The 26,941-nt window shown below is 46.2% G+C and overlaps 1 protein-coding gene across 1 annotated transcript; it reads right to left on the bottom strand.

The window, feature by feature from the left end:
- LOC149331837 (uncharacterized) lies at positions 1 to 26,320 on the bottom strand. The gene is made up of 11 exons (XM_089555583.1): positions 26,047 to 26,320; positions 23,606 to 23,697; positions 23,390 to 23,478; positions 22,183 to 22,384; positions 15,343 to 15,468; positions 13,555 to 13,643; positions 7,913 to 8,237; positions 5,926 to 5,991; positions 4,523 to 4,605; positions 1,113 to 1,305; positions 1 to 150 (listed from the first exon to the last, which is right to left on the bottom strand). The coding sequence occupies exons 1-11, from the start codon at positions 26,318 to 26,320 to the stop codon at positions 1 to 3; spliced, it is 1,689 nt and encodes a 562-aa protein (XP_089411709.1).
- Between the last annotated feature and the right edge of the window lie 621 nt (positions 26,321 to 26,941).

Below are 26,941 nucleotides of genomic sequence, written 5' to 3'. Positions count from 1 at the left end.
TCAGTGCGCGACGTCTCCGACCGCCCTCAGCCCCGAGACGTCCTTGATGTCTCCGAACACGTTCAGGTGGGTCGCCTCGTTCACGGGGAACCGGTGCTTGACCTCGTAGCCCTCAGCGGTGACATCCGAGGTCAGTGTGTTTACCCAAACCTGAAGAGAAGAAATATGTTTCGTACTAGTAAACACAACTTTCCATAACTATAAGGTTTTCACGGCAATACCTGCATTAAGAAGACTTCCCATTGCTTAGGTCGTGTTGATCTTAGAACATTAATGCTGAAGGAGGTCATAAAATAACAGGACCAACATCGGGCAGGTAACAAAGATGGGAAGTCGAACGAAGGTACAAAAAAGTGGTTTTCCAGCACTTGCGTCATGAAGTGAATATTCACTGACCTCCCACCACCAAGTAGCTGCTTTACTTGCGGCATCACCTGACCTCCCACTACTACGTAGCTGCTTTGGGTCAATGACAGCAGCGGCGCAGTGCCATTGACAGAACGCCACAGTGTTTGCGGTGTCATTGCCCTAAGCAACCAAATGCAGTTGACGTCATAATGTCACGTGAGCGCCTTCTGTCCAACGATAGTGACGACGTAGCATCTGAGATTATGATACAAAGATGACAAGGTGCTAGTGCTGCGTGTTCCGTGTTCCCTCTCCTCATAACTTTGGGTTTAGTGCCCTGGTTTCAATGTCCCAGCCAGTCTCCAGCCCCACCGAGTAAGAAAGAGTAACAGTTCGAACAATACCAAGATTCTTGGACAAAAATTTTGATTATTTGAATATTGTAAAGTACTGTTGTGGAAATATGGAACGAAATGGTCTCTTTCGATGCGTAGCCAAAAACTTCTTTTAAAGTTTTTTCATCGCTCGCATCGAGTAGCCAAGACTGCCGTAGAAAAACAATGGGGAACGTTCATGACGGTAGCAAAAAACGTTAATAGCAAAAAAAAAATGCAAGCCTGCGGATATATTGATTGCTACAATGAAATCTTACAATATATGAAAAAATTGTGTTCATAAACTATTTCCCGTTGATAAAATGCATTTGTTCATGATTTCTGGGTATGTGGCGTATTGAGTTTGGATCAAAGGTCAGAGCGGCGTACCTTGAAGCTGTCGGCTTGACAGTCAGCTCGGCAAGAGAAGAGGCGATTGACCTTGACCTTGATCTGGTAGCCGGCTCCCTTGTTGGCATCCTGGCCATCGTAAACGAAGACCAGGCCCTGCGGGATCTGCACGTGGATCACGAGCAGAGCATCCGATGTGGGCTCGCCGCCCTTTGCGAGCATGACCTTGAACCTGCGAGCCAAAGGACGCGAGTGAGAGTGGTGTCTTAAAGGCCAACTGAGCCACTTTTTGAGAATTTCGCGATACACAAGGATTCAAATCTATATAGGTTGTAGGTAAAGCATGCCAAGTTTTTTCGCACTAACATTTAAAATAGTGACGTGATCGACGATTGAATTTTACTATTCTCCTCTAAGCACCGGAAGTATGCGGGGAAGTTCAGTGTGACGTCACGGAAGGCATGATTTAAAATTACCGCTGCCACAGCCACGCCCTGCCGTGCCTCGTTGGACGCTGCCAAAGAACCTTCGGCGGGCTTTGCTCTCGGTGGCGTAGGTTTTTTTAACTTCAAAGCAGGCGTTTATGCGTTGGAAATGTACCGATACATTCGATGATGTCATCATGCGTCCCCCACTTAGCGTTGTGCGTTGCGGAGAAGCTTGAAGGACGTCCCAATTTTAATTGGTGATTACGTCACCATTTCGAGTGCTGGGCCAAAAGGACTTCGCATAATTTACCTGTCACACATTCGACCCTTTTAAGCTCGTCAACTTCTAAAAATTATGCAGTTGCCCTATGAGGGAACAGCACGGTAGCAGGGCAAGGTAGACGGCAGGGAAAGTCACATAAAGCTGTGCACAAGATCTGCCGGCTTTCACCTGCTCATTTCAAGAGGTCTAGTTCGGTTTCCATTTTTTTAGTGAAGGGCATCATGATCATCGCCGCCGCAGGTGATGAGTTTTGAGGCGCCACGACTTCGCGAATTGCCCTTTTATGCTCATTGTGAATCGGTTTGGTTTCGTTTGGTTTGTTGGGGTTTAACGTCCCAAAGCAACTCAGGCTATGAGAGACGCCGTAGTGAAGCGTTCCGGAAATTTCGACCACCTGGGGTTCTTTAACGTGCACTGACATCGCACAGTACACGGGCCTCTGGAATTTCGCCTTCATCGAAATTCGGGCGCCGCGGCCAGGATCGAACCCGCGTCATTCGGGTCAGCAGTCATTGTGAATCGCTCACTGGCTTTTGTGCGCCTGATATGGAACCTTTAAATATGGGATTTGAAAGTCCCTTAATTAAACCCAGTAAACACACTGTGAATCGCTCACTGGGTTTAATTAAGGGACTTTCAAACCCCATATTTAAAGGGAAACTGCATAGGTTTTAGAAATCAACGAGCTTAAGAGGGTCGAATGTGTGAAACCTGCAGGTAAAGCATGCGAAGTCTTTTTGGGCTAGCACTTGAAATAGTGAAGTAATCGCCGATTAAAATCCGGACGCCATTCCAGCTTCTCCGCAGCGCACAACGCCAAGTGGGGGGCGCATGATGACGTCATCGAAGGTATGGGTACATCTCCAACGCACAAACGCGTGCTTTGAAGGAAAAAAACCTACGCCACCGAGAGCAAAGCCCGCCGAGAGTTGTTTGGCAGCGTCTAACGCGTCAGGGCAGGGTGTGGCTGACGACAGCGGTAATTTGAAATCATACCTTCCATGACGTCACGCTCAGTTTCCCTGCACTTCTCCGGTGCATTGAGGAGAAGCGCAAAATTCAATCGTCGATTACGTCACTATTTTAAATGCTAGTGAAAAAACACTTGGCATGCTTTACCTGCAGCCTATAAAGATCTGTATCCTTGAATGTCGCGAAATTCTCAAAAAAGTGCTGCAGTTGCCCTTTAAAGGTTGCATATCAGGCGCACAAAGGTATCTATAGGAATACTGATTTGCGTGACCTGAAGAATATCCAGAAATCCGTATGTTTTAAGTGTTTTTCGCGTTGCATACGTGTGTTCTTCGTGCTATTTCACATTATTCTCATAGCATGCGCGTGGGTAATGCAGAAGACATACGGAATCCATGTTAAATTCGATGTGAGTCATGAAAAAAACTTGCCGAATTGCAAAATCATGGCGGAAGGCTTGTCACTAGGCCTGCTTCTCACTGTCTATCTTAAGGATCTGATCAGTTTTATTGCATCTATCATAGTTATTAACCTGTTTACGCCTCAAACATCAGTAATGGTGTTCGGGTGCCCAATAACCTTCGCTTCCTGATGCAGACAGGTTGTACCCTTAGAGGATCACAACGTAAGAGATGGCAGGATTTGCAGTAGCCTCCCCCCTCCTCCCCCCCACCCCCCTTACTAGTTCTGCTGAGCCACCTTTGCATCGTAATAAATTGCACCATTATCGTTACTATTTCCGGCTAACTTGAAGCCTTTTCAGATCTGTCGTGTGGAGTCCTAGCAACATTTTGTGGGCAAGTCCTGGAACTCTCCCGGAAAATTTGGAGGGGACAGTTAATCTCCGCCTTAAGGATGTGACGCGATAGCTTAAACTAATCCCTATATATGCGGAATTGGTTGTTGTCGGCTTTTAAACGATCCAGCGGAGGTATTAACGTTATGGAATGGAGGTAGTTGAAATATCGGTTAAATGTTCGTATTGGACAGTACAATACATCGCATGTTTTGACGAAGGAATCAGTTTCCGTTGCCAACAGCAAGTATTCCGTATTTTTAGTGATAGAAATCTACTCCAGAACTTGGGCAGTATGCCATGCCCTTAAAGAGGTGCACGCTAGAAGATAGCTTATTCTCTTTTTTACTCCTTTCGGGTGTAGATTGTACATACTCATTGGAATCTGTCCGCGCCTAATTGTCCGAGTGTCAATAATTCCAGGTTTCACATAACCCTTACAAAAAAGGTTTAGACAGTCTATAGAGTGTCTATAGACTTCTATCTATAAAGTCTATAGCCTGTCTATCGACAAATCCTAGAGAACAGTCTATAGGCAATACAAATGTCATAGACGTTCTATAGACAATCTATAGGTTTATGACCATACACTTTAAGTAGACATTTGTCTATAGACAGTCTATGGACAAATCCTAGAGAACAGTCTATAGGCAATAAAAATGCCATAGATTGCCATAGAATGCCATAGGCAATCTATAGATTGTCTATAGACAATCTATAGATTTATGACCATACACTTTTAGTAGACTTTTGCGTATAGACAGTCTATAGACTATGAATAGACAAAAAGCAATATTTATAGAAAGTCAGTAGAGTCAATAAGAAGTCTATAGACTGTTTATAGACCATTTTAATAAGGGATTGACTTGTGGTAAGCGCACATACACGAGCTGCATGAATGAGAGCTACTGTTTAAGCGAGAGCAGCTACAAAAAAAAATTGGGGGGCTAGGGATAAAAATTCTACTCACTCCTTGGCATGCGGCATCGGCGTTCCCTGCACGTAGAAGCAGTTATTCGCCTCGAGTGTGAGGGATCCCGACACTGGAGGTTGCTGCAAACGGCAAGACGGTGTTCTAAAGCGATATCTGCGCAAACGATGTTCTCCGATGACAACGGCGTCTGCGACGTATTAATCATAACAAAAAAAAACCACCTCCGGTTTACTTGAGGCTCTGAGACAGATTCACACCTCGGCCGCGCAGTATCGCACCCCTCAATAGATAAGTCACGCGGACAAAAATGCCTCCAAACAGCGTTATATACATTCCTTGACATGTATGCATTTTACAAGGATAACACGTCGGCTCCACTTGATGAGAGTTGCTATGCGACAAAAAAAAAAAAAAGCTGCTTTGCAGATGTTCACCATTTATACCATCCTTGTGCGAGGAAAGCTTTTCGCAGGAAGCTCAGCAATGCTGCATAAGGAAACTCAAGATACAACGTTTGGTACAGTAAACAGTAAAACCATTCAGTGTGAATAATACTGACGGTTTGGTTTAGGTTTATTGGGGTTTAACCTCCCAAAGCGACTAAGGCTATGAGGGAAGCCGTAGTGAAGGGCTCCGGAAATTTCGACCACCTGGCGTTCTTTAACATGCACTGACTTCGCACAGTACTAAGGCCTCTAGAATTTCGATGAAGGCGAAATTCAGCCGCCGCAGCCGGGATCGAACCCGCGTCTTTCGGGTCAGTAGCTGAGCGCCGTAACCATTGAGCCATCATGGCGAGGTGAATATTAATGATAATGGATTAGTGATTGCAAGAGCTAGGTTATAGACTGCGAACTATGTCGCAGTCGAGGGCTCTATTTTCATTCCGTTGCGTAAGGTTGGTAACGCCCGCCAAAACCTTACCGTAGAAGGATGTTTGGGGTTTTAAGTGCTGCACCGCGGCCTGTATTATAATTGACTGCCTAGTCGCTTAGAAACAGCCCGTGTTCGCGGGTCCACCCCAACAGCAGCATGCATTTCGACTGAGAAGAAATAAAAAAAAATACTTGTGTGCATGTGTAATAAACACAGCTTTGCCGCCGGGTACCCACTTGGGATACAATGGGTACAAGCATTCCCCTGTCTTGGTGCTCCGCTTATCTGGGCTAAATTGCTTGAAAAAGTGGTTCTTTGGGCCCAACCTTCTGTAACGAAAAATGTCTTGTGCCATGGACCTATTGGGCCAAAGCAGCCCTTGCGCCATAAAACTTCATATTCGCCATAATAAATAAACTAAAATAGAAAGCACCGGAAAAGATGCGTTTTGAGTAGGTGGCTAGATAATAGCGAAGACTAGTAGAGGTCTGTGCCCCTTTCAGCATCACTGTGTGAACCGATGTCCTGTGAATAGTTCCCAAGCCTGGACCAGAAGCACTCACCATGTTGTGGTAAAGGAGTGTCGCTTTCTGCACGTTAGGCGGCTTGTTGTTCCAGTGTTTGGGGTGCTGCAAATGAGAGAGGTCGGAGGGAACCGCATGTAAATGGCATGGGCATTGAAGCTCACGACATGCTGTGTCTGACGCCATCAATCTCAAGTCAGGGCAAATCATATCACGAAGCCGGTGTCCCTTAATTACAAAAGACCTAAACGGGACAACAAGAGATGCCGGGACGATCCGCAAGAGAAAGTATCCTTCCAGTATGTGGAGCTATGGGTCATGTCATGAAGCACCTCTCTTTTAGTATGTTGAATGCAAGTAAAAAATATCGAAAGAGGACCAGCTAATTCCATTTTGCGTTGGCAGTGTGTAGCATTCGAAGTTGTTGATGCCGTTGCTGAAGTGGCTGGGGGTGCTTGTGAGACCAGGTTGCTTTTGCCGAGCTCTTCTCGTAACACCACCTGCCGTCTGCCACAGTTGGAAGGTGGAGGCTACGCACAAACAAGCCTCGCCTAGTGACGTCACTTTGCTCTGGCCAATGGTTATTATCCGGTCTTGTGACGTCACGTGCCTCCAGCCAATGAGATTTCTCTGCTGTGGTGGCGTCACTGACGACGTCAATGCCCGCCAGCCAATCAGTACGTTTATGGACAATGCCAGACGGTAGCCGCCGGCTTCTTGCTCCGGTGAGGCTTCTGTGCTATCGCATTATTTCTCTCAGTATTTTCAGTTTCAACGGTAGCGATAGGACAAGGAAACAAAATGCATAAAAACATCCTTCAGACTCTGCCCATCGCTTCCTGCATTCCAACTAGCTTTGTCAATAAAACAAACAGACCGGCATATTTGCACTTTTTTCTTTTTGAAAACGCTGACATCCATCTGAACCAAACGCGCGTAGTGTCTTTTAATCTCCACGGCCTTAGAAAACGAAAAGAAAGAAGAGGTTTGAGGATTACCCTGACATTTGGGTACCTTTACTCCTGCTTTTTAAAATCTGGTTTGGGTTTTTTGCATAAAGGTGTTGATAAGGGCGGGTGCGTAGAGCCACCGTTACATCCTGCTCAAACTGTCGTTAGCAGGAGTATAGGTCAAAGGAGTGATTTACGAAGAAATTCTTACAAGCAGCCTTGATATAGCCGGAACAATTTATCGAAGGATAAGGCGAATAGCAGGTATTGAATATGTCTAATTGATACTTTGTGCCAAATCTTATGCCAAAGTGTTGTGGACAAAAGCGTCAAAACCGTTTGCTCGCAAAACATTTCTGCAGCAGCCCTTGCACATCTCACTACTGCACGTCACGCACAGCGCAAACAAAAAAAAACAGAGCGAAACGCGTAAAATCTCACATTTACATGAATTAAACCAATTCAAGCCTTCCAAGCATATTTCGTCTGTTTTTAAGTTTTAATTGTCATTTTTTTGTGCTTTGTCCTTTGCAACCATTCCGCACGTCCCGCGGAACTACTGGTATAGCTACCTGAAAAGTGCTCTGTTCACCTACAGGCTACTTACTGTTTGGCTCTTTAAGCTTGTCGCGAGGTGTTCTGAACATATTTATTCAACGACGCGCAAGAAGCTCGTGAAAAAATATCAATGCTGTCTAATCACCATCTTGTTTAAGAACACTGCCTAAATTCTCGTCCTGCTGAAGAAAAAATTGGCAGTGGTTTAGCTCTGGTTAATCCTGGAGGATTGCGAAAGCAACGAGGAGAGAGAGAGGCGATGGAGAGCGCGCGGCAGCGGCGGCGGCCCCGTCACGCTAGCTGTGCGCCGCTACTGCGCATGGGCGATTGGAGAGCGCGGCGGTGGCACCTCTGAGTCACCCGCGCAGCGACGGCGGCGGCGCGCCAATTGTGCGCTGTGTGACGTCACTGCTCCTTGCGCATGCGCAGTATGGCCTTTCGTCAGCTCCGCGAAATGGCTCGGCGACTCGCGTAGTGTTGCTTTCCCAACAATAACTTGTCACACTCGGGCGACTCACGCTGATGGAGCAGACGTGGAGGCTCTTGAACTTGGCGTTCTTCTCGAGGCACAGGTTGTGGCCGATGCCGTAGAAGACCTTGTGCTTGTACGGCGGGAGCAGCGTGCCGTTGACGCTCATCTGGAAGTCCTCTTCGGCCACCGAGAGGTCCACGACGAACGGCTTGCCCTGGTCGAAGGGAACTTCCTGGTCCACCTGGTCCTCGAGCCAGACGCCCTCTTGCTTGGTGCGACGCACGAGCTGGCGCTGCTCGGCGAATTGCGCCACGACGCCCAGCAGAACGTCGTCGTGGACGTCGTGGGAACGCAGGATGTTGATGATCATCCTGCAGTAGTCACCATCCATCCCGCATGTACTATCGCAAGCAAAAGTAAGAGAAACCCTCCAAGTTCCGACTCATGCCACTCTGCGTGGGGGGCGCCACTTGACAAAGCACTTCTACAGTAGAGAAGGACCCACTGCACCGGTCAGGTGGCGCCCCCAAGAATAGTGGCACCGCCCGGAAGTTTTTTTTTTTTTGTTGTGGGGAGGGTAGGCATGATAGTACAGGTGGTGCATGTGCGTGTGTTTGTTGTTGAGAGTTATCGCTAGAGTTTGTAATCATTGACCAGTTTTAACTAGGCGGCCTTTTTTTCTTGCTACCGCTCATAAGCTGAACCGGTTTTCCATGATAAGCACTATAGGGAGACCTACAGATTTCCTATAATCTGTTCACCACCATCGCTTGCTCGTCATTTCATGTGTTAGGCATAGGTTCATCATTACACAGAATTTAAAACAACCAGTCAGCCCCTCGCAACAACTAAATTCTAAATGAACTATGTTGTTTATTGTTTCTCTAACGGGCCCTGAAAAACCTTGAAGCGTACACATAAGCTCCGCCTTAGGACTATGACGCGATAGCCTTAACGGATCCCTCCAGTGGCCTGGGGTATTTTATAAGCATCACTTCGCATACACCGATACTGATCCTCCTTTCATTATCACATAAGGCTTAAAACCTACCCTTCAGAGTACTGTGCGGATGCATTAGAGATCCATCCCGCGCTCTTTCGCCTAGGCACTGCCTACGTGCCCTTATAGGCAGAATCGGTCTTTATCGACTTTGCATTCATAGATCGCACGGAGTCCTCATACCACTAATGGCTCAGTGGTGCAGCAGTTAAGCGACGCGCCACTGCGCTGGGAGGTGGCTGTTTCGAACAGCCACAGGTGGCGTTTGTGAGAACTAGGTTGTTCCTCACGAGCAACCTCTCGCGACCAATCATTAAGTGCCATCTGCCATGGTTGGTGCGTTGTGATAACGTCACGAAATCACGCGACCAATGCGGCAGGTGGGTCACCTGCGTTTTCGCTCAGATTTCAGCAGAACGCATTAACATTCCCTTTAAAATGTAGCCTGACTCCTTAACTGACCCGCGTATTTGGTTGCTCATTCGCCTTAGTGGCCCTTGCGCCAAAAAAAGTAAACCAGTGTTCTCATCGTCAGGTATTGCCAATATTTCTTCCTATGTGTTGTGAGTACGACAATAAGACCAAAAGTGGGCTTGCATGCGTGCGTGCATGCGTGCATGCGTGCGTGCGTGTCCGTGCGTGAGTGAGTGCGTAGATTCAGTCCTGTTTGTTATCAATCTGATGGGAAACATGCGAGTGATCGACGAAATGGGGCTCGTCCTCTGCCTCCAAACTGAAGGTTAAAAATGCAGGTAAGGCAGAAGGCCGGGCTAGTTGGTGTTTGGATTGAGAGGACATAGTAGTAGCGCTAAAAACAAGGACGACAGGGTAGACAAACACAACACAGGCGCTAGTGTTGTCTTTGTCTACCCTGTCCTTGTTTTTAGCGCTACTACTATGTCCTCTCAATCCAAACACCAACTAGTCCAGCTTTCTGCCTTAAATGCCTTACTTTCTAGTTCATTGGGCCCTGTCTTCCCCCCTTCTTTGTGTGTCAATCTTCCTGTTCATATCATCAACTAGCGCCTGTGTTGTCTTTGTCTACCCTGTCGTCCTTGTTTTTAGCGCTACTACTATGTCCTCTCAATCCAAACACCAACTAGTCCAGCTTTCTGCCTTAAATGCCTTACTAGTTCATTGGGCCCTGTCTTCCCCCCTTCTTTGTGTGTCAATCTTCCTGTTCATATCATCAACTAGCGCCTGTGTTGTCTTTGTCTACCCTGTCGTCCTTGTTTTTAGCGCTACTACTATGTCCTCTCAATCCAAACACCAACTAGTCCAGCTTTCTGCCTTAAATGCCTTACTAGTTCATTGGGCCCTGTCTTCCCCCTTCTTTGTGTGTCAATCTTCCTGTTCATATCATCAACTAGCGCCTGTGTTGTCTTTGTCTACCCTGTCGTCCTTGTTTTTAGCGCTACTACTATGTCCTCTCAATCCAAACACCAACTAGTCCAGCTTTCTGCCTTAAATGCCTTACTAGTTCATTGGGCCCTGTCTTCCCCCCTTCTTTGTGTGTCAATCTTCCTGTTCATATCATCAACTAGCGCCTGTGTTGTCTTTGTCTACCCTGTCGTCTCTGTTTTTAGCGCTACTACTATGTCCTCTAAAAATGCAGGGCCCAGCCAACAATGAAACTTCCCAAGTAATTCGGACTCTTTTGTAGAAGCTAATCTGCACTGGCTCTGGTTCGGAGAACAATCGAGATATTTGACGGCATAGGTATAACAGTTTACTTTATCATTAATAGCCACAACATCATCAGTTCACTGCAATAGAAGCGCGTCTACCATTCGTGCCCCAATAGTTTAATTTTGTGCCAGCCGTGGTGGCCTTCCCACGACTGCAACTGTCCAATTTCTTCTTGCCGGTTTAGTCTATCCGGCTATAGGGCGCTGTTCGTTCTCTTGATTACTAAACTTTATACCAACAGATGAAACCAAATCGCATTACAATGAATACATTCTTGCGTGCACTCCGTCTGTGAGGCTCCCCGTACTGGACAAATTACAGTTCACTTCAGGCAACTAGCGTTTTTATTTCTAATTGCACCGAAATATAAGAACATGAAAATGCGGGTACCGCGGATTCAACCCGCGACTTGTAATACTATAGTGTAGGCTGCTTTGCTACAGATTTATATGGAAATCGCAGGAAGTGGCGCGAAGTATGCAGAGTAAAATATGAAATTACAAAGCACACAAGAGTATAAGATCTGCGAGCCTGGGAAAAACCCCACCCGTCAACTTCAATTCGTGTAGCGCGCACTGCTTCTGGATTAACGCTGTACGCTGTTTGCGCTTCATGTATAAGCACTTCTAAAAGCGCGTGTTTGAATAGGGTGACAGGTTTTGCCATTCTCACCGGATTCCACGTAGCAGTATGATAATTCAATGAATTATTGAAGTGATAACATTTCGTGCAGTATTAACGGTGCCCCATAAGCTCTATAAAGTCCATATTGCGTGTATGTGAAGTTCTAGCTTTCATTTTATAAAAGTCGGTACAGGAAGGGTTGGTATGCTCGACATAAACATAAATATCAGTTTCAGGCAGAGGATTTGCTGTGGCATTTTGGAAATCACGCCAGTGTTCTCAGGTAGACGACGACTGTTGGGGAAGAGTGAATTTATTACTGAGGCATGACGCTCTCTCATCTTCGGCTTGCCGCCATAGTCAAGCCGAAGATTATTTGCAGACGACTGCATCATTTATACTAGGATTCAAACAGTAGATGACCAAATTAGACTAAATCAATACTTGGATAAAATAAATGACTGGTGTAAATTGTGGCAAATGTCCTTAAACCCCATTAAATCAACATGCATAACTATATCGCACAAACGTCAACCACTAGAATTTGGGTACTCCGTACAAGGAAACACGCTCCGACGCACAAATGAATTTCGTTACCTAGGGGTGACTATCACATCGAACCTTAACTGGAAGCAACACGTCATGTCCATTGTTGGTAAAGCTAATAAGAAGTTAGGCTACCTCAGGAGAACACTAAAGTTTGCTTCAAGTGAAAGAAAACTAATTGCATATAAAACGTTGATGCGCCCTTTGCTGGAGTACGCATGCGAGGTGTAGGACCCTAAAAGCAAAATGTTACTGCAGGAACTGTAGCATGTTCAGAGGCGCGCATTACGTTTCATATTCAACCGCTTTCGGAGGAAAGATTCAGTATCACCTTTGTACCGTGAAGCCAACTTACCGCTCCTTTTCTGTTCGACGAAATCATAAACGACTGTGTCTCTTTTATAACATTATGAATGAAACTGTTGGGATTGATAAGCAATGTTATATAAACCCGCATAACCCGTAATAAACACACTCGATATGTCGAAGAATTCCGTGCTGCTAAAGATTGCTTTAAATATTCCTTCTTTCCGCTGACCGCACATGACTGGAATCCGCTACCTGATGACGTGGTGTCTATGGAATCTCGTGATGAGTTTTCGTCTCTGTTTTATGACCATTTGTGTAGTACTTAGTAAGCATATTTTGTTACGGGTTTGTTTGTTTGTTTGTTTGTTTGTTTGTTTGTTTGTTTGTTTGTTTGTTTTACAAGTTGTCTTTGTATTTCTGTCACTATACAATGTAATGTTTCCACTCCTACCTTAGTCCTGGAAAGGACTGGTAGTATGTAATAAATAAATAAATAAATACATGTTGCTTATTTGGCAACTGCGGTAAACAGAGCGAATTGCACGTAAGCTTGGCATACATGCAAGAGCTGTATCTTCCTTCCAAGTGATGTTTTGCAATTCCCCGAGATGCTTGTGAAAAATTCCGGAAAAGAGAAAACTAGGTTAGCTGTTTATTTTCTACTTTCTAAACAAAACACGACCGCTAACTAGGAGATCCAGTTTTAACGTTTCATCCCTTCAATCCTGCCTTAAAATCACTCTTCTGGCCCTTAAAATTTATGGCGTGATTCTCTGTCCGACAAACTCATACTCTCTACCGGCCTATTTTATCCTGATTATATCAGGCTTTCAAATAAGTGATTCCATCATTCAGAACAAATGCCTTTCTCACTCTTTATTGTCACAGACCCCAAGGAGAGCAACTGCTTTCACACTCTGGGTGAAGTTATTCACGACCACAATCATTCCAAGACCACCTCTGCCGACATCGTGTGACGAGAAAGCCTTCTGCTTTGCTCAATTTTATGCCACCGATCACTTCCTCTTTATTTTTTCTTTTTTTATTGCACTTCAGGCTCTCTTCTCTCTAAAGCCAGGAAACCCGAATGTGTACACCATTTTATTCATCATTAAGCAGTATTTATTTACAAGCAAACACTATGTGTACAGTAGATATAGTATTATACAGTATACACAGGTATATATAGTATATTTTAACAAAGAAGTCGTCTAGTTTAAATAAATAAGCAAAGCGATGTCATTGTTTTAGTAAAAGTTTAGTAAATACTGAATTTCATTGCTCTTCCGATAAAAGTATTTAGATAAAGTATTCATGACTACATACTACTAATGTGTCCTTAGATTCAAACATGATATCTGTAGAGATGAATAAGAAATTAATAAATCCAACTGTAGTATCGAAGTGCGGCCGCAAATTGTGGACGCACACGTGAGAGTTCAGCGGGAAAACCATAGAAGGCATTTACGCTCTAAAATAAAAAAAAAAGCACCAGTAGGAATCGAACGGTAAGGACTCACTTATCGGCATCGGCCGCGACGCTGCCTTCCAACGTGAACTGATAGCCGGCCGAGATCTGGTGGCCGAGGGTCACATGCAAGTGGTCTGGCTGCGAGGAAGATGCGTGAAAATCCTTTTAAAAAATCTACTACACCTGCTGACAAAACAAAATTACAGTAAGAATTAATCACGTAATACTCTGTAAACAAAAACTGTCATCCACTGGTCGTGGATAAAAAATTGATAAAGAAGGAAGCTAGGAGATTAATAAGGAAAACCATCACTGTAATCTTCTAACCTGGTGACAGGGCCGACACTATGGGATTTGATGCCTCAGATAAGTAACCCTGGCTTTGACTATCGCATATTAACGATCAGTCGTGCAAATGCTTAGCTGTGAAGTGGATTTTTAGTGTAGTTTAGAGCCGACATGTCTCTCTGCGTACATCAATTCCGCATGCAAATAAAGATTTATTCCAATTCTGAGCCAAGGTGGGAGCCTCTTTTGCGTTTCCACATAAACCTTGCCTTGTCAAGACGACCTTTGCACATGACCAATTACAAAGTCGCTGGCACATACTGCCTTTGACAACATGACCTTGATCATGGCCTTGATCTGATAAGAGGTGGTCATCGATAAGCTTATCTAAGCACACACTACACGACATCGACCCTGCTCAGATGTGCCGTCATAGCTTGGGCCAGATTCGATAAAATCTGATATAAGTGATGAAAAAACTGCTTTTTCCTGTCAAAGAACCCCCTTCCCAGCCAATAGCATCGGCCGATTCTCACGAACCTGCTAGAAGGAGTAGAACGACAATGCAGGCAGTAGCGTGACAATGCAGAGAGGCGACTATCCCCGACGCTGAATAGAGGGGCCCATCCCCTTTCATCTGCCACTCCCTGCATTGTCCAGCTGGCAGGTTCGTGAGAATCAGCCGACTTTGACAGTGAAAAGTCGCTTTTAAGGCGAAAGCCTTTAATGCCTCATGCTGTCGTTAGCAATCCGTGTCGGCAGCCGTGTCTGCGTCCGCGTTTGACAGGGTGTCCACCGAGATATGTGAGACAGTTACTGCGTAATTTCCTTTCTTCAAATACAATTTTCACTTTCTTCATTGCGGCCCCTCTTTCTCTTTCTTCTTTCACTCCCTTTTCCTCCCTTCCTGTACGGTGCGGTTAGGGTGTCCACCGAGATGACTGAGAATTACAGCGCCGTTTCCTTTCCTCAAAAAGCGTTGCGTTCTAACGGCTAGGCATCGCGCCGAACGGATGGTGCCGTTCCGTGGACTCCCTGGCAGCGCTACAACAAGCTGTCGCGTTCCACTCCTAAAGGCGAAGCTTAAGCGCCATTAATTAGCAGTCAATTAGTGCTGAGTGATTAATCAGTTTTTAGTCATTAATTAGTGATTTGTCATTACTTCGTCATCAATTATGTGTGACGTCATATAGTGGTGACGTCACCAGTGCCACAGAGGCAGTCAAAGTGGTGCGGAAAACGCTTTCGCCTCTACGCACTTTAGACAGTCAAAGTGCGCCCTGAATTTTTTTTGCTTTACTTGTATCCGACTACAGCGTTTCATTCAGGCAGCATGAGAATAGCGGGGCTTCCGGTTAGGAAATGTGACGTCGACGTCGTTTAAGCCACTCAGATAACAAGCGCTCCAGAGAGATTCCTACCTGCAATAACATGTGCTCGGTACTACGATAAAATTACGCTTCACGTCCCCAGGCATCCTTGGCTGTTTCACGCACTTTGCGGCGTTTTCTGCGACACGTAAGGATGCGGAAGTGTTCGTGTCGCTCACCCACGTTGTCTTGAACACGCTGACCGAGCCGGTGAAGAAGTCCCCGTGCAGGGAGAAGTACATGACCTTGTCCAGGGGAAAGCCGTCGCGAGGTGGGAAGGTGAGGACCCGTTCGTTCACGATCACCTGCAGAGGTGGGAGAGAGTAAGGGGAGAATCTGTACACCCTTTCTCGGAGAGGTAAGAGGTAGCCGCCGTATTGACCACTGAGATGTGGTAGACACCTGACAACACTTCCTTCTTGAATGGTGCCGTGTATTGGTGCCCTCACAACCCCCCTAAAAATCAAAAGGTCTTTAAAGGTTGAGGACCAGGGTCCAGTATACCTTACCCAGTCCAAACCCCTTTGTTTGGTTACAGTTAGCAAAGATAGTACAGTCAAGGGCAACAGGTTACGGGTTGCGGATTTACGGAAAAGAATTCAGCTCAGTCAGGCAAAGAAGCCCAGCGAAAAGCTTTGAATCATGAAAGGCCATCCATGCTTCACCTGTTAGAAATAATGCGGACTACCTAGAGAGGCAATGAAGAAATAAATGGTTTTCCGCGGAACTTTGTACGGCAAACCTTGTCAATGATTGTACAGCTTTGCTTGCACATTCGTGATAAATCTATGGTTCCGTACAGCCAGACTACTCCACTGATTATTTTAACTGCGAGGACTTAAAGCTGAACCTCGATTTTGGCTTCATCAAGTTCGCATATACTGATATACTTTTTGGAAATTTATTAACGGACTCAACGCTCAATCATATTCCTGCGGAGGCTCTAGAACTTCTCGTACACAATTACATACAAAACAAAGCAACTTTCCATAACTTCTGGACAAAAAAAATAAACTCGGTATAAGAACTCACCACTTCCAGGCCATGTAACCGCAGTGGTCAAAGGTTCCCACACTCAGGATTTTTTATATAAAGTAACCTTGTTTTTGTGCCTCGATCACGTGATTATGACGTGTTATGACGTCTGTTACATGACTGCGGGTGACATGTCTCTGCCCAGTAGGTATCATTAGCCGAAATGAGAATGTAATTTCCTAGAGATGTTACATATTCGTTCTGTACGGTAGTAACACTATGACGGCAACCCACTATTAAATCATTCCTGATTGGTTTAGCACATCCCAAAGCTGCAAAATTACGAGCTCTTCTTTACAGGGCAGCCTAACCTAGGGGGGGGCTCAAGGGCAAAGTGAAAGTTAGAGCCCTGTTCCTGAAACTCTACCACTGGAGGCCCGATAAAAATTTAGTGGACCAAATTGACACGTGCGTACTAGCCATGACTGGGCGATCCCTGAATGGGTCCAATATAAAAAAAGGAAAGAATTTAGCGTTAAGTTAGAAAAAAAATAGTCAAATGCTAGATTTACCATCCCCGGAATTGGCCGTCGCACAACGTAGCTTGTGATGAGCGCTACCTGTTCAAGCACGGTGGTGTTCATTTTTAGACCAGCAATATGGTGTCTTCGATTTCAGTTCTTTCTCTGTCATTGCTGTCGGCATAGTGGACTGATGACACTGCGGCACGGGCTTAAATGGATATGGCTCATCGTACACGCAAGCACCATGGTTGCCAGAGCTCGCGAAGAAACCACGCACTGCACGGCGGTGGTTCTAGTCCCGAAAGAAACGCACAGAGACAAATATACTAAAAAAAAAGAAACAGAGAAATCCATTAAGACCCCAGGACGCTAATTATCCGTCGCAGGGGGCATGCTGTTTTGTAAAACACCAGTTCATAGCTGGTTTTGCGCTCGACTCATTAAACTACGCACCATCTTTCCATCAAATTCATTAAGCTACGAACCTTCAGCTCTTGCTTCTAACTAGTTTACATTCGCTGGTTATCTGCTGCGTGAGCGAAAAGATAGGGCTGCTTTGGTTGCCTGGTAACATTGTCGAGCATAACTTATCTCTCTTCTCTGTCCCCCGTGGCCGCCTGTCTCTCTTTCCCGCCCTCTAGTCCGCCCCCGGAAACAAGGCGACGCCGCTTCCGCTAATGGTTTTCGGCTGCAGAGTTATCAATAGCTCGGACATCGTACTCGTACATTTCCGCGAATTGATCGCGTCCTGTTCCCCAATCCTGGCGTTCGCATTTTTCGAGCCACTCTTTTTTTTTCGTTCGTTATCCCTTTTCCTGCGTTTATCGACCTCCTAGAATGAGCACTTTATATTGCGAACAAAATAAACAAAAAAATGAAATGGGCAAGAAAGCAGTGAATCGATTTATAACCGCATAAGAGCGAAGCGCTTCGTTCTGTTGGAAGAATGTTGGAAGGAAGATTTTCTAGAAATGTCGTCTGTGAGAAAGAAAGGAAGTTGAAAGGAAAAGGAGAATTGAGCAGGCGAATGCCGGGAAAAGGGGGGGGGGGGGGGAGGCAGGCAGCAAACGACGGCCGCCATATTGCTTAACAAATCGTGTCTGACAAAGTGCAATCCCTTCCGAGTCATTAACCGGCCTCTCTCGCGTGCACTGATTGCGAAGAATGGCGGAGGAAGGGCAGGGGGAGGGGTGGGGGGAGCGACTGATGGAGAAGAGCGGACCGGTCGAGTTTGAAGCAGGTTATTTCTCGATTTCTGGAACGCGCCCGGAGTTTTAGGCTTCGCGAAGGGCACGTGCATTCCAGGAGAAAGACAGTCCATCGTTCAGTCGTTCGTAGGCTCTTATTGCATTGTCCGCTTCGCCTGCCTGGGCAGGGACGTCACTACGACTGCGTTATGTCCGCGATCGCCGTTAGTATCGCGATAATCTGCCCTTACCCATTTCTTTCCTCGATTTATCACATGTCATTATAATAAAGGTTGGACGGGGACCGAGACCAGTTGCCCGATTATATTGATTAAACTATCACCGCAATGCTAGCATTGCGGTGATACCCACCGGCTTCTTTAATGGGTACAAGATTTCCCCTGGCCTGGTGCTCGGCTCTTCTAGGGTGAGATGCTTGGGAAAAGGGTCGTAGACCAAACAGTTGTCTTGACTGATGAGAGATAAGTTCCCCAGAAAAGCCAGACAGGCTTAGCATTGTGCAGGGATCGCTGAATGAGGCACTTACTACGCAGGTAGAAAAAATCGACGTAGTACGTCGTGGCAAGGTCTCGTGACCCCCTACTATCGGTCACATGCGTGAGTCATTGGGGAACTCAACCGCCGGGCACATTCAATCGATGAAAGTTTCTCTATACAAGTCCCCCTTAGCACATACGCCTGGAGCTAAATCTAATGGTACAAAAAGCGAACCCTTCAGTTGAACCCTTTAGTTTTTGAGCTACCACAACACTTATAACACTGACGTCGCCGGCAAACACTGGTTGATCCTGAAAACAACCACCGGGTTTTGTGGCGTCAGAATAATTGCGCCAAGCGCGCCTTGACGTCACTCGATTTGGGCGGAAATGTCGATCGGCTCCTCGGAAGCATTCAAAATATATTATGTTCCACTCAACGCCTCCAACTGAAACTTGCTGGAAGGCATCTCCTTACGCCAATGAAAGAAGTAATATTATTTGTTCCCGTTCGAAATTTTGCGTCTGTACCCCTTTACCAAAAAAATAATAGATCTATGAGCTTGAAAGAAAATTTTGGTATACTTGCTTGTGACAAAAAAAACAACGAAAAAGCGTAAATGTGATTTAGAGGAATAAAATAGCTTTAAAACGAACTTCGTAAACAAAGTTAAGTTTAATGTGTAGTCACAGAAAGTTCCAAAACATAAACGCTATGGGAACTGCAGTGTGTGTAAAAGTGCGAAGAAATGATATCTGGCAAATAGTCACAATATTATTTTCAGGATTCCGCCATTATAACTAAGTAGCATCAACGTTTTCTCTGTGTTAAAAGATTTCTTTCGTATTTCGATTGTTACAAAGTCGAAACATTTTGTGTCCTAATGATGGTTATATCACATATTCCTGAATAAACACGGAGCATTAGATAAAACAATATACACGAAAGACGCAAAAAACTAGTACATGGCGACAAAGATTCGTTGCCAGCTAATAAGGCTGATAAGGCACCATGTTTGCGTTTCGCGCTCTCTATTTGAGTTGTTTAATTGCCCCTGTCTGCGCCTCCCGTAAACAACGGAACAATGAGCTCTCGTTAGCTCCAGCTCGCGTTCTTGCAAAGAAGTCCGAGACCAGACTGAGCTCGCATAACCTCATAACGGGGAAACGCGGGGTTGCACTCTGCAGAAGGAGCAGTGAAGGAACAAGCGTCTTTCATGCCGAAGACTGGAACACAGCAGTAAAACCATCACGTTAGCTGGCAATCGATTCATTGCTGAGATAGTAGCTTCATCCTTCCCGCAGACCGATGCGGCCCCACTCAGCAACGCTGTCCATCTCGCATCCTCCCTCTCCCGTCCTGACTTCCCTGACTGAACTGCGCGCCGGCCGCTTGATTTATCACCCTACTGCTTCCTGTTTACATCGCATTTCCTTTCTGCTGATTGCGCCGGGCTGTTTGCCTTGTTTCCTGCTTCTTATGGCTTGCTTCCCGCCCCATTCGTTTTGTGGATGACTGATTCTTGGAGCGCTTTGTTCCTATAGTTTCGTATTCGTTTTGTTGCCACGCCTGCGGGCGCCGTCAGCATTGTTCGGCTGAGCATTGCCGCCGGCTTTCAGTGTTCGGTAAATGCATGCAGTGCTAACAAAGCTACAGCTGTTGCCGTCTAATTTGGATCTGGGTGGGAAAGAGGGCGGAATTCGCAGACATGTTTGCAATTCATCACTGGCTTGTTCGTGTTCTTCATGTAACACGTTTTTGTGCACGACTATTTCAAGACTGTTCTGCAACAGTTCGGTACGGGATAAGACGGTACTTTTTCAGAGTGTTTCATTCTTAAAAAAGCCGAGCACATGGGAGTTGTAAGAAGTCTGAGGCCAGCGTGAATCTAATCAGTCATTGGTGGTGTAGGGAGTCGAGTTCAGGGTCCTGGAAGAATGCTGTTCCACCGGACATCGATGTGGACAAAGTCACATAAGGGTGCAAAATGCACTTCATGAATTCTGTCACGTTCAGCTCGATCTAAGGGAAGGCATGAACGTTCTTTATTGATTGCTTGTCCATGCGCATAGCGAAACGCAATGGGAAGGAACCTTCCACGATTGGCAAACGCTGATTGGCGACCGATCACAACAGCATAAGTGATCTAGCCGTCGCGATGGTTGCTAGTGATATTTCACGTAGTACGAATGAGCAGCTTGGCAAATTTGATTTTCTGCTTAACATAACAGAGCCGACGTGTACCAATCCCTGCATTGAACCGTTTCTTTAGGGGATAATGCACAGAAAAGGGACGATGTAGCAGCGCGAGCGGCTAGCCAATAACGGGACACAATGAATGTGGTTTGTGTGGCGCTGCGCCAGATCGTTCTGGTTTGTTGCGGTTGGAGGCGCACAATGAAGCTGTCGCTGTCCACACTGCATTTGATATAGTACCAGAGTGCTGCGATGGATGGAACCGTCTGGAAAGTTGAAAGCCCCTTCGAGCTGCGCTTCTCCTTTGTGCTGTGCGGTACTAGCCCATGATGACAGCACTGTGGTAAAAAAGTAACGTCGCGAAGCTAGTGCTGACGGACTGGGGGTAGAGTGCTTATGCGCCACCGTTCTCTGCTAGCGTTTAGACAGCGCCGATGCACCCGAGATTTCTACTAGCTTTCTTTAAATATCTAATAAAGCAATTGATTGATTGATTGATTGATTGATTGATTGATTGATTGATTGATTGATTGATTGATTGATTGATTGATTGATTGATTACGTGGGTGAGGTAATTGAAACCGGTATATTTTCCCTGTGAGTTGATAGTCACGTGACTTAAATGGTAATGCCATCGACAATAAGCTGCCTCGGCAGCTGAAAATTACAGGGGCAGAAGGGTGGCCTTATTAACACTGCAGGACAAATATCTCGACTAATTAAGGCCTTATTTGGTCGGTATAAGAATTTTGTATCGGTCTGGGTGGCGAGCATAGCCTGTTCCTAGCCAAGGAATCAATAATGTCTCCATTTTGCTCCTCTGTTGGAAACACTCAGCGACGGTCCAAGGCGATGAAGCTTCGGTATGTCAGAGCCGTGCTATACTTTCCTGTACTGGGGCGCTACGACTGCCTGCAGACTGCCCCCTTTCTTAGAGTTCCATATTATGTGGTTAACTCAGTAAAAAAAAATCAGGGAAAAATTTAATCACTGATTTCGTGTGATATTACGACAGCATGCGCAGGCGTTGACTGGCTCCATGGGCGTCTATTCTTCTGTCCATGCTGCGCACGATTGGCAGGCGGCAGGTGGAGATGAGCAAGCGGGTTGGAAGAGAACAGTTGGAAGGTGTGGCCGGTGGCGCATCACGTGACCTGACGACATCATAATAGTCACCACCAATCGGCGATTTTTATTACAGACCACATGGAGAACGATCATTTCTGTTTTATGACAGACCACAACGCCGTGTTTTTTTCTCGCTGAGGCTTCTAATGATGATGGGGAGGGGAAGGTGGGAGAGGGGAGAGGGGGCGGGATAGAGAACGTTGGCTGGCAGATGGCAGCTGGCAAGTGTGCCTCGATCAATCAGCGAATTTTATTACAGACCACAAGGCCGGGTTTTTCATAACGGGTCGAGTTTTAGAACGTTATCGCTTAAAAACAAACTCTCCTTATGTCGTGCAGGCGGTACCTCGAGGTTAGCACGTACTGGCGACACCTATGAGCCGAGTAATCAGTTACTGGTGGCGCCCTTGGGTAGTTAAGCAACTTGCGCGAGTGAAGAGACATTTAAGCTAACTTCGCACCAGACTGCCGGTTTTATGCATGGACCGTCTGGGGAGTTATGTGTCATCACCTTGGCGCTTCCGTCTCCGTAGGCCTTCACGCGGCAGCAGAGGGCGCTGCCGGGCGCCAACGGAGCGTCCGAGTTGGCCACGTCCTCGCTGGCTTTGTTCTGGTACGTCTTCAGCACCACGTTGGGCGCTGGTTGCAGGGAGGCGTGTATGAGCAGCGACACCTTCTCCAGCGTCCTCGCTTCGCGGAACTTTATCTCCAGGCTGCGATGAAAGAGGAAGCATGAACATCTGATGATGATGATGAATTTCAATGGAGCATGGACAGATCTGGCCAGTGAACGCCATGACGCAATGCATTTTTTTTTTTTACACAAAGTGGGGTCAAAGGCTATGTTCCAAGCATTTCAGCCCGCAGAAGCCGAGAACCTGGTCAAGCGGAGCTTGTATACCCATTGCATCACCGGCGCATAACCGGCGGCACTGGGAATCGAACCCAGCACCTTCAGCAGCAGCTCAAACCACTACGCCACCGCTGCAATGAGAAGGTGTCATGTGCGGTATGTGGGGTCTAAACGTAAACCACGTAAACCGAGGAAAGCTGCATCCAATATTTGGTCCTCCCTATCAACTCTACCGATCATAATGCTATTTTTGACTACGCTGGTGTCTGTACGGCAATAAAAGACGCATGTATCGCTCAGAAAATTCGACCCTCATTTTCCCGCCGCACGTTCAAATTCGGGAAAACTCGCAGTAAGCATAAACCTGAAGGTTTATGCCGATGGCTCCATCTCAGCTGATACTTAGTAAACTGGAGCAGCACTCTTTGCCTGAATAATGAAAAATATTATTCTGAGCTGCAAAGCGAAAGGCTTAGTTTCATAGCAAACGTTTGCATCTTTTCAATTTGTGACTATACTTTCGTTGTTACATCGCAGTGGGGCACCAAAGTTTCATCTGTGGTGACACAACTGGTCTAAGAAAGCTTCACGGCTGGCGCGGAGACGCTTCAAGTCAGAAGCACCAGTCCCGTTTAATTCCTTTTCTACCGTCGTCAGATTTGCCCACCAATATTTTTCTCATCCTAATGTCCATCGTACAGGGACAGAAGCTGTCTCTTGACAGGGACAGCTTCTGAAAGGCCTTTAAATACTAAGCACTTGCAACTCCTTTTGGGACGTACTAGTGAGACTGCAGAGTTTTTTTTTTAGGTCTTTTTTTTTAGTCTCACTAGGAACGAACCAAGTTTGATTGTAAGGCGCTCACCTCTGAGCCTGCGGAGACAGCAGTCCAAAGATATACACCTCCGTGCCCTCTGTCATGTTGCCCGGGATGAGGAAGTGATCAGGCGTCACCTAGAAGACAATCAAGGGTCAAGTAGAGAACAATTGTTACTGAAAGGCATCAGGAAAGTTCGCTGCATCATCAGGAACTATACAAATTCGCAGCAAGGAAAATAATGAAAGTTCTGCGTGAACTCACTGGAACACGGTAGTGGATGCCGTCAGCTTGTCGAACCTTGTTCAGCATCTGCATGGAGTCCATCGAAGGAGCCTGGCCACTTGCCAGAAGACCTGTTGGATCGAGGGACAAAACGAACAGTCACCTTTCGAGGAGCCAAAGTTTGTCATTTTTTTTTCTCTCATAAAAAATTTTCAAACACCAGCGGTTTTTAGCGATGCTGTATCTAGACTTGAACATCACGCCAGAAATATGGAACGGTGGGAACGCTATTCATTGTCGGCTGCTCGACGCCGCAGTTACCTGCCTTTGATCTCTTCCTCCTCTGATCTCTCCTTGTAATTCCTAATTCGATAAATTTGTTTCTGTACAATGTTCGGCGGCTGGGTGAGAAAAGCAAATGCAACAACCAAACCTCGAGCTATGCACACGCAAAAATATATATAATGCTTAATTACACGCTGCTTAAAAACATGTTAGTTAATCCGACAATTTTACCGTGTGCTTCCGAACAAGCAGATTCAGTGCCGATAATCGTCTCGGCGCTGATTACGGTAATTACAACAGTTAAAACATTTATGTGTATTATTAAATCCGTTTCAGCGCATTAATACATTCAGTACTATTGATGAGCTATATTTAAATGATTTCGTAGAAAATGGTGTTGTTTCTGCGTTTGGAAATTGAAATTGTAACAAGTTGAAGAATCCGGCCTCCTCCTAAAGTACCGGTAAAAATATGTCCTGCTGCTCCAGAAGTGGTACAGAGACACCTCATGCTACATTAAGGGGATTTTATGGTGTCTATGTTAAACAGAATTTTCTTTGACTTTAGTTGATCGGTCGACCGTAACGTCAAAAAGATTTCTATAAACTCAGTTTCAGCGACTGTGATTTACTTTATCTCTGGCACGATGTTAAATTCATCACATTGCCATATTCTGCTAAGCTTCTCATTTCGCACTTAACGGCCAGCAGTCTCTTCAAGCACGGTCGATCATGCATGCATTTCCCCAAAACTATATCGGTTACAAGCCAACTACATTTTGCTTCACTTGTTTCAGCGTACGCGCTGCTCTATGAACGAGTTTTTTTTTCTTTAATCAAAGTGTTCTTTGTTTCACAGGATGGCAGTAAGTCTATCAGAAGTGTAGAAGTAGGTGTAAGCGCCAAGAGCATTCAAGCGCTGTAATTACTTCGCAAATATTCGTCATTTCATTTCTTGATAAACAAGAAGCAGATCATACTTCAACTCCTCTCATGAACGGAAACCTATCGTAAACGAATTGACTACGCGAATGAAGTGGCCGTTGTCTAATGGACGATTTGGTTTTATGGGGATTTAACGCCCCAAAGCGACTCAGGCTATGAGGGACGCCTTGGTGGAGGGCTCCAGAAATTTCGACCACCTGGGGTTCTTTAGCGTGCACTGACATCGCACAGTACACGGGCTTCTAGAATTTCGCCTCCATCGAAATTCGACTGCCGTGGCCGGGATCGAACCCGCGTCTTTTGAGTAAGCAGCCGAGCGCCATAGCCGCTGAGCCACCGCGGCGGCTCGTTGCCTAATGGAAGGGGTCTCTTCATCGTCCTTCAGAGCGCATTGCGTAATGGTGACGTCGGGACATCTTTCCTCCTGTGCTGACACAGAGCTGCATGGTGGAAGCAGCTGACGAAACATGAACAGAGCTGCATTGACAGCAAGCGTTTCATAAGCAAAAGTGCGACGTGCTTGCGACAGGATGGCGATACGCTTCTGAGATGACAGCGCCACCATGATCTCTCCGCAATGAACCGCTTGCATCACTCAGCCCTGGTTACAGCCACTGGATGTGCCGAAATCCGGACGTTTTCTTGAGGCAGACCTTACTGTAGTGCTCTTCAAAAATTCAGGAACTGGGTGAAAATCTTAAACCTCCAATACTGTACTGTTTCAGATAAGCAATCACCGATAAGCAAATACAGTACTGTTTCAGATAAGCAATCACCGCATTGCGGTGCAGCTTTCGTTTCCGGCACAACATTAGCTAAGCCAAATGCAAAGCCAGCACTTCCCAGCCTTCTCAAGGTAGATAAACAAGCATTAACAACGGGGAAAAGGCCTTTTGAGGAAAGAAAACGAGCAGTACCTCTCACTTCTTCTTGGACACCTCAATCACTCCATGAGAGATGGAAGGAAGGAGGGAGTAAAAGAAGAGATAAAGAGGCAATTTCGACCACTGAAGTTCTTCACCTTACACTGCCATTGGACAGCACACGGGCTTCTTTTGCATCGAAACGTGTCTGCCGCGGTTGGGTTCGAACCCAGGTACTTCGGCTCAGTAGCCGAGCGCGCTAACCACTGAGCGACCAAGGCGGGGTGAACACTTGTAGCTATTCTTTCTATGCAAAGCCTCATTAAGAATGAGTGAGTTACTGCCCCTTTACTTTCCTCACCACCTCGACCGCTTGCGCGATACTCACTCTCGGCGCTGGCCTTCCTTGGCGGCGCCGCCTCTGGAGGAGGCTGTTCTCCTGCAGGGGGAGGCTGTTCGGCCGCAGGGGGAGGCTCTGCTGCAGGAGCTGCTTGCTCCCCCGCGGGAGGAGTCTGCCCTCCTGCAGGAGGCTGTTCCGGAGGTGGCTGCTCCGGCGGCGGCTGGTCCGAAGCTGGCGGAGCGCCTTCCTTGGGCGTGTGGGAACCGCTCTCCGGCGGTGGCGGCGGAGGCATCTCCGTTGCCGTCCCTCCTTCCTCAGCCATGGTGTTGCCGCTTTATCCGGGTTGCTAAAGGGACCTGAGGAGTAAATATTGAGCGTGTTAACACCATACCCATACAAAAATTGTTTTAGACAGTCTATAGAGTATCTAAAGACTTCTGTCTATAAAGTCTACAGACTCTCTATAGACAAATCCTATAGAGTAGTCTAAAGGCAATACAAATGCTATGCACAGTCCATACACCGGCGGATGAGATAAAGAAGTTTGCGAGGATACAGTGGCCGCAACTGGCAAAGAACAGGGTTAATTGGAGAGACATGGGAGAGGCCTTTGCCCAGCAGTGGGTGTAGTCAGACTGATGATGATGATGATGATGATGATGATGATGATGGCACAGTCCATAGACAATCTGTAGATTTATGGCCATACACTTCTAGTAGACTTTTGACTAAAGACAGTCTGTATGTTATCTATAGACGATGGAGAGACAAAAAGAAATATCTATAGGAATGCAACGGAGTCTATAATAAGTATATAGACAGTCTATAGACCATTTTTTAATACGGGTAGTAACCCTTGGGCCGCCCTATGGTGCGCCAGGCGTGTTTCTTACCTAACCAAACTTCGCGGACCATTTTTCCCTGTGCATCGCCGTCGTAGCTC

This window comes from Amblyomma mixtum, chromosome 8 (genome assembly GCF_055824585.1).
Source record: "Amblyomma mixtum isolate Tamu chromosome 8, ASM5582458v1, whole genome shotgun sequence".
NCBI lineage: Eukaryota > Metazoa > Arthropoda > Arachnida > Ixodida > Ixodidae > Amblyomma > Amblyomma mixtum.
This window is presented reverse-complemented; position numbering and strand designations above follow the sequence as displayed.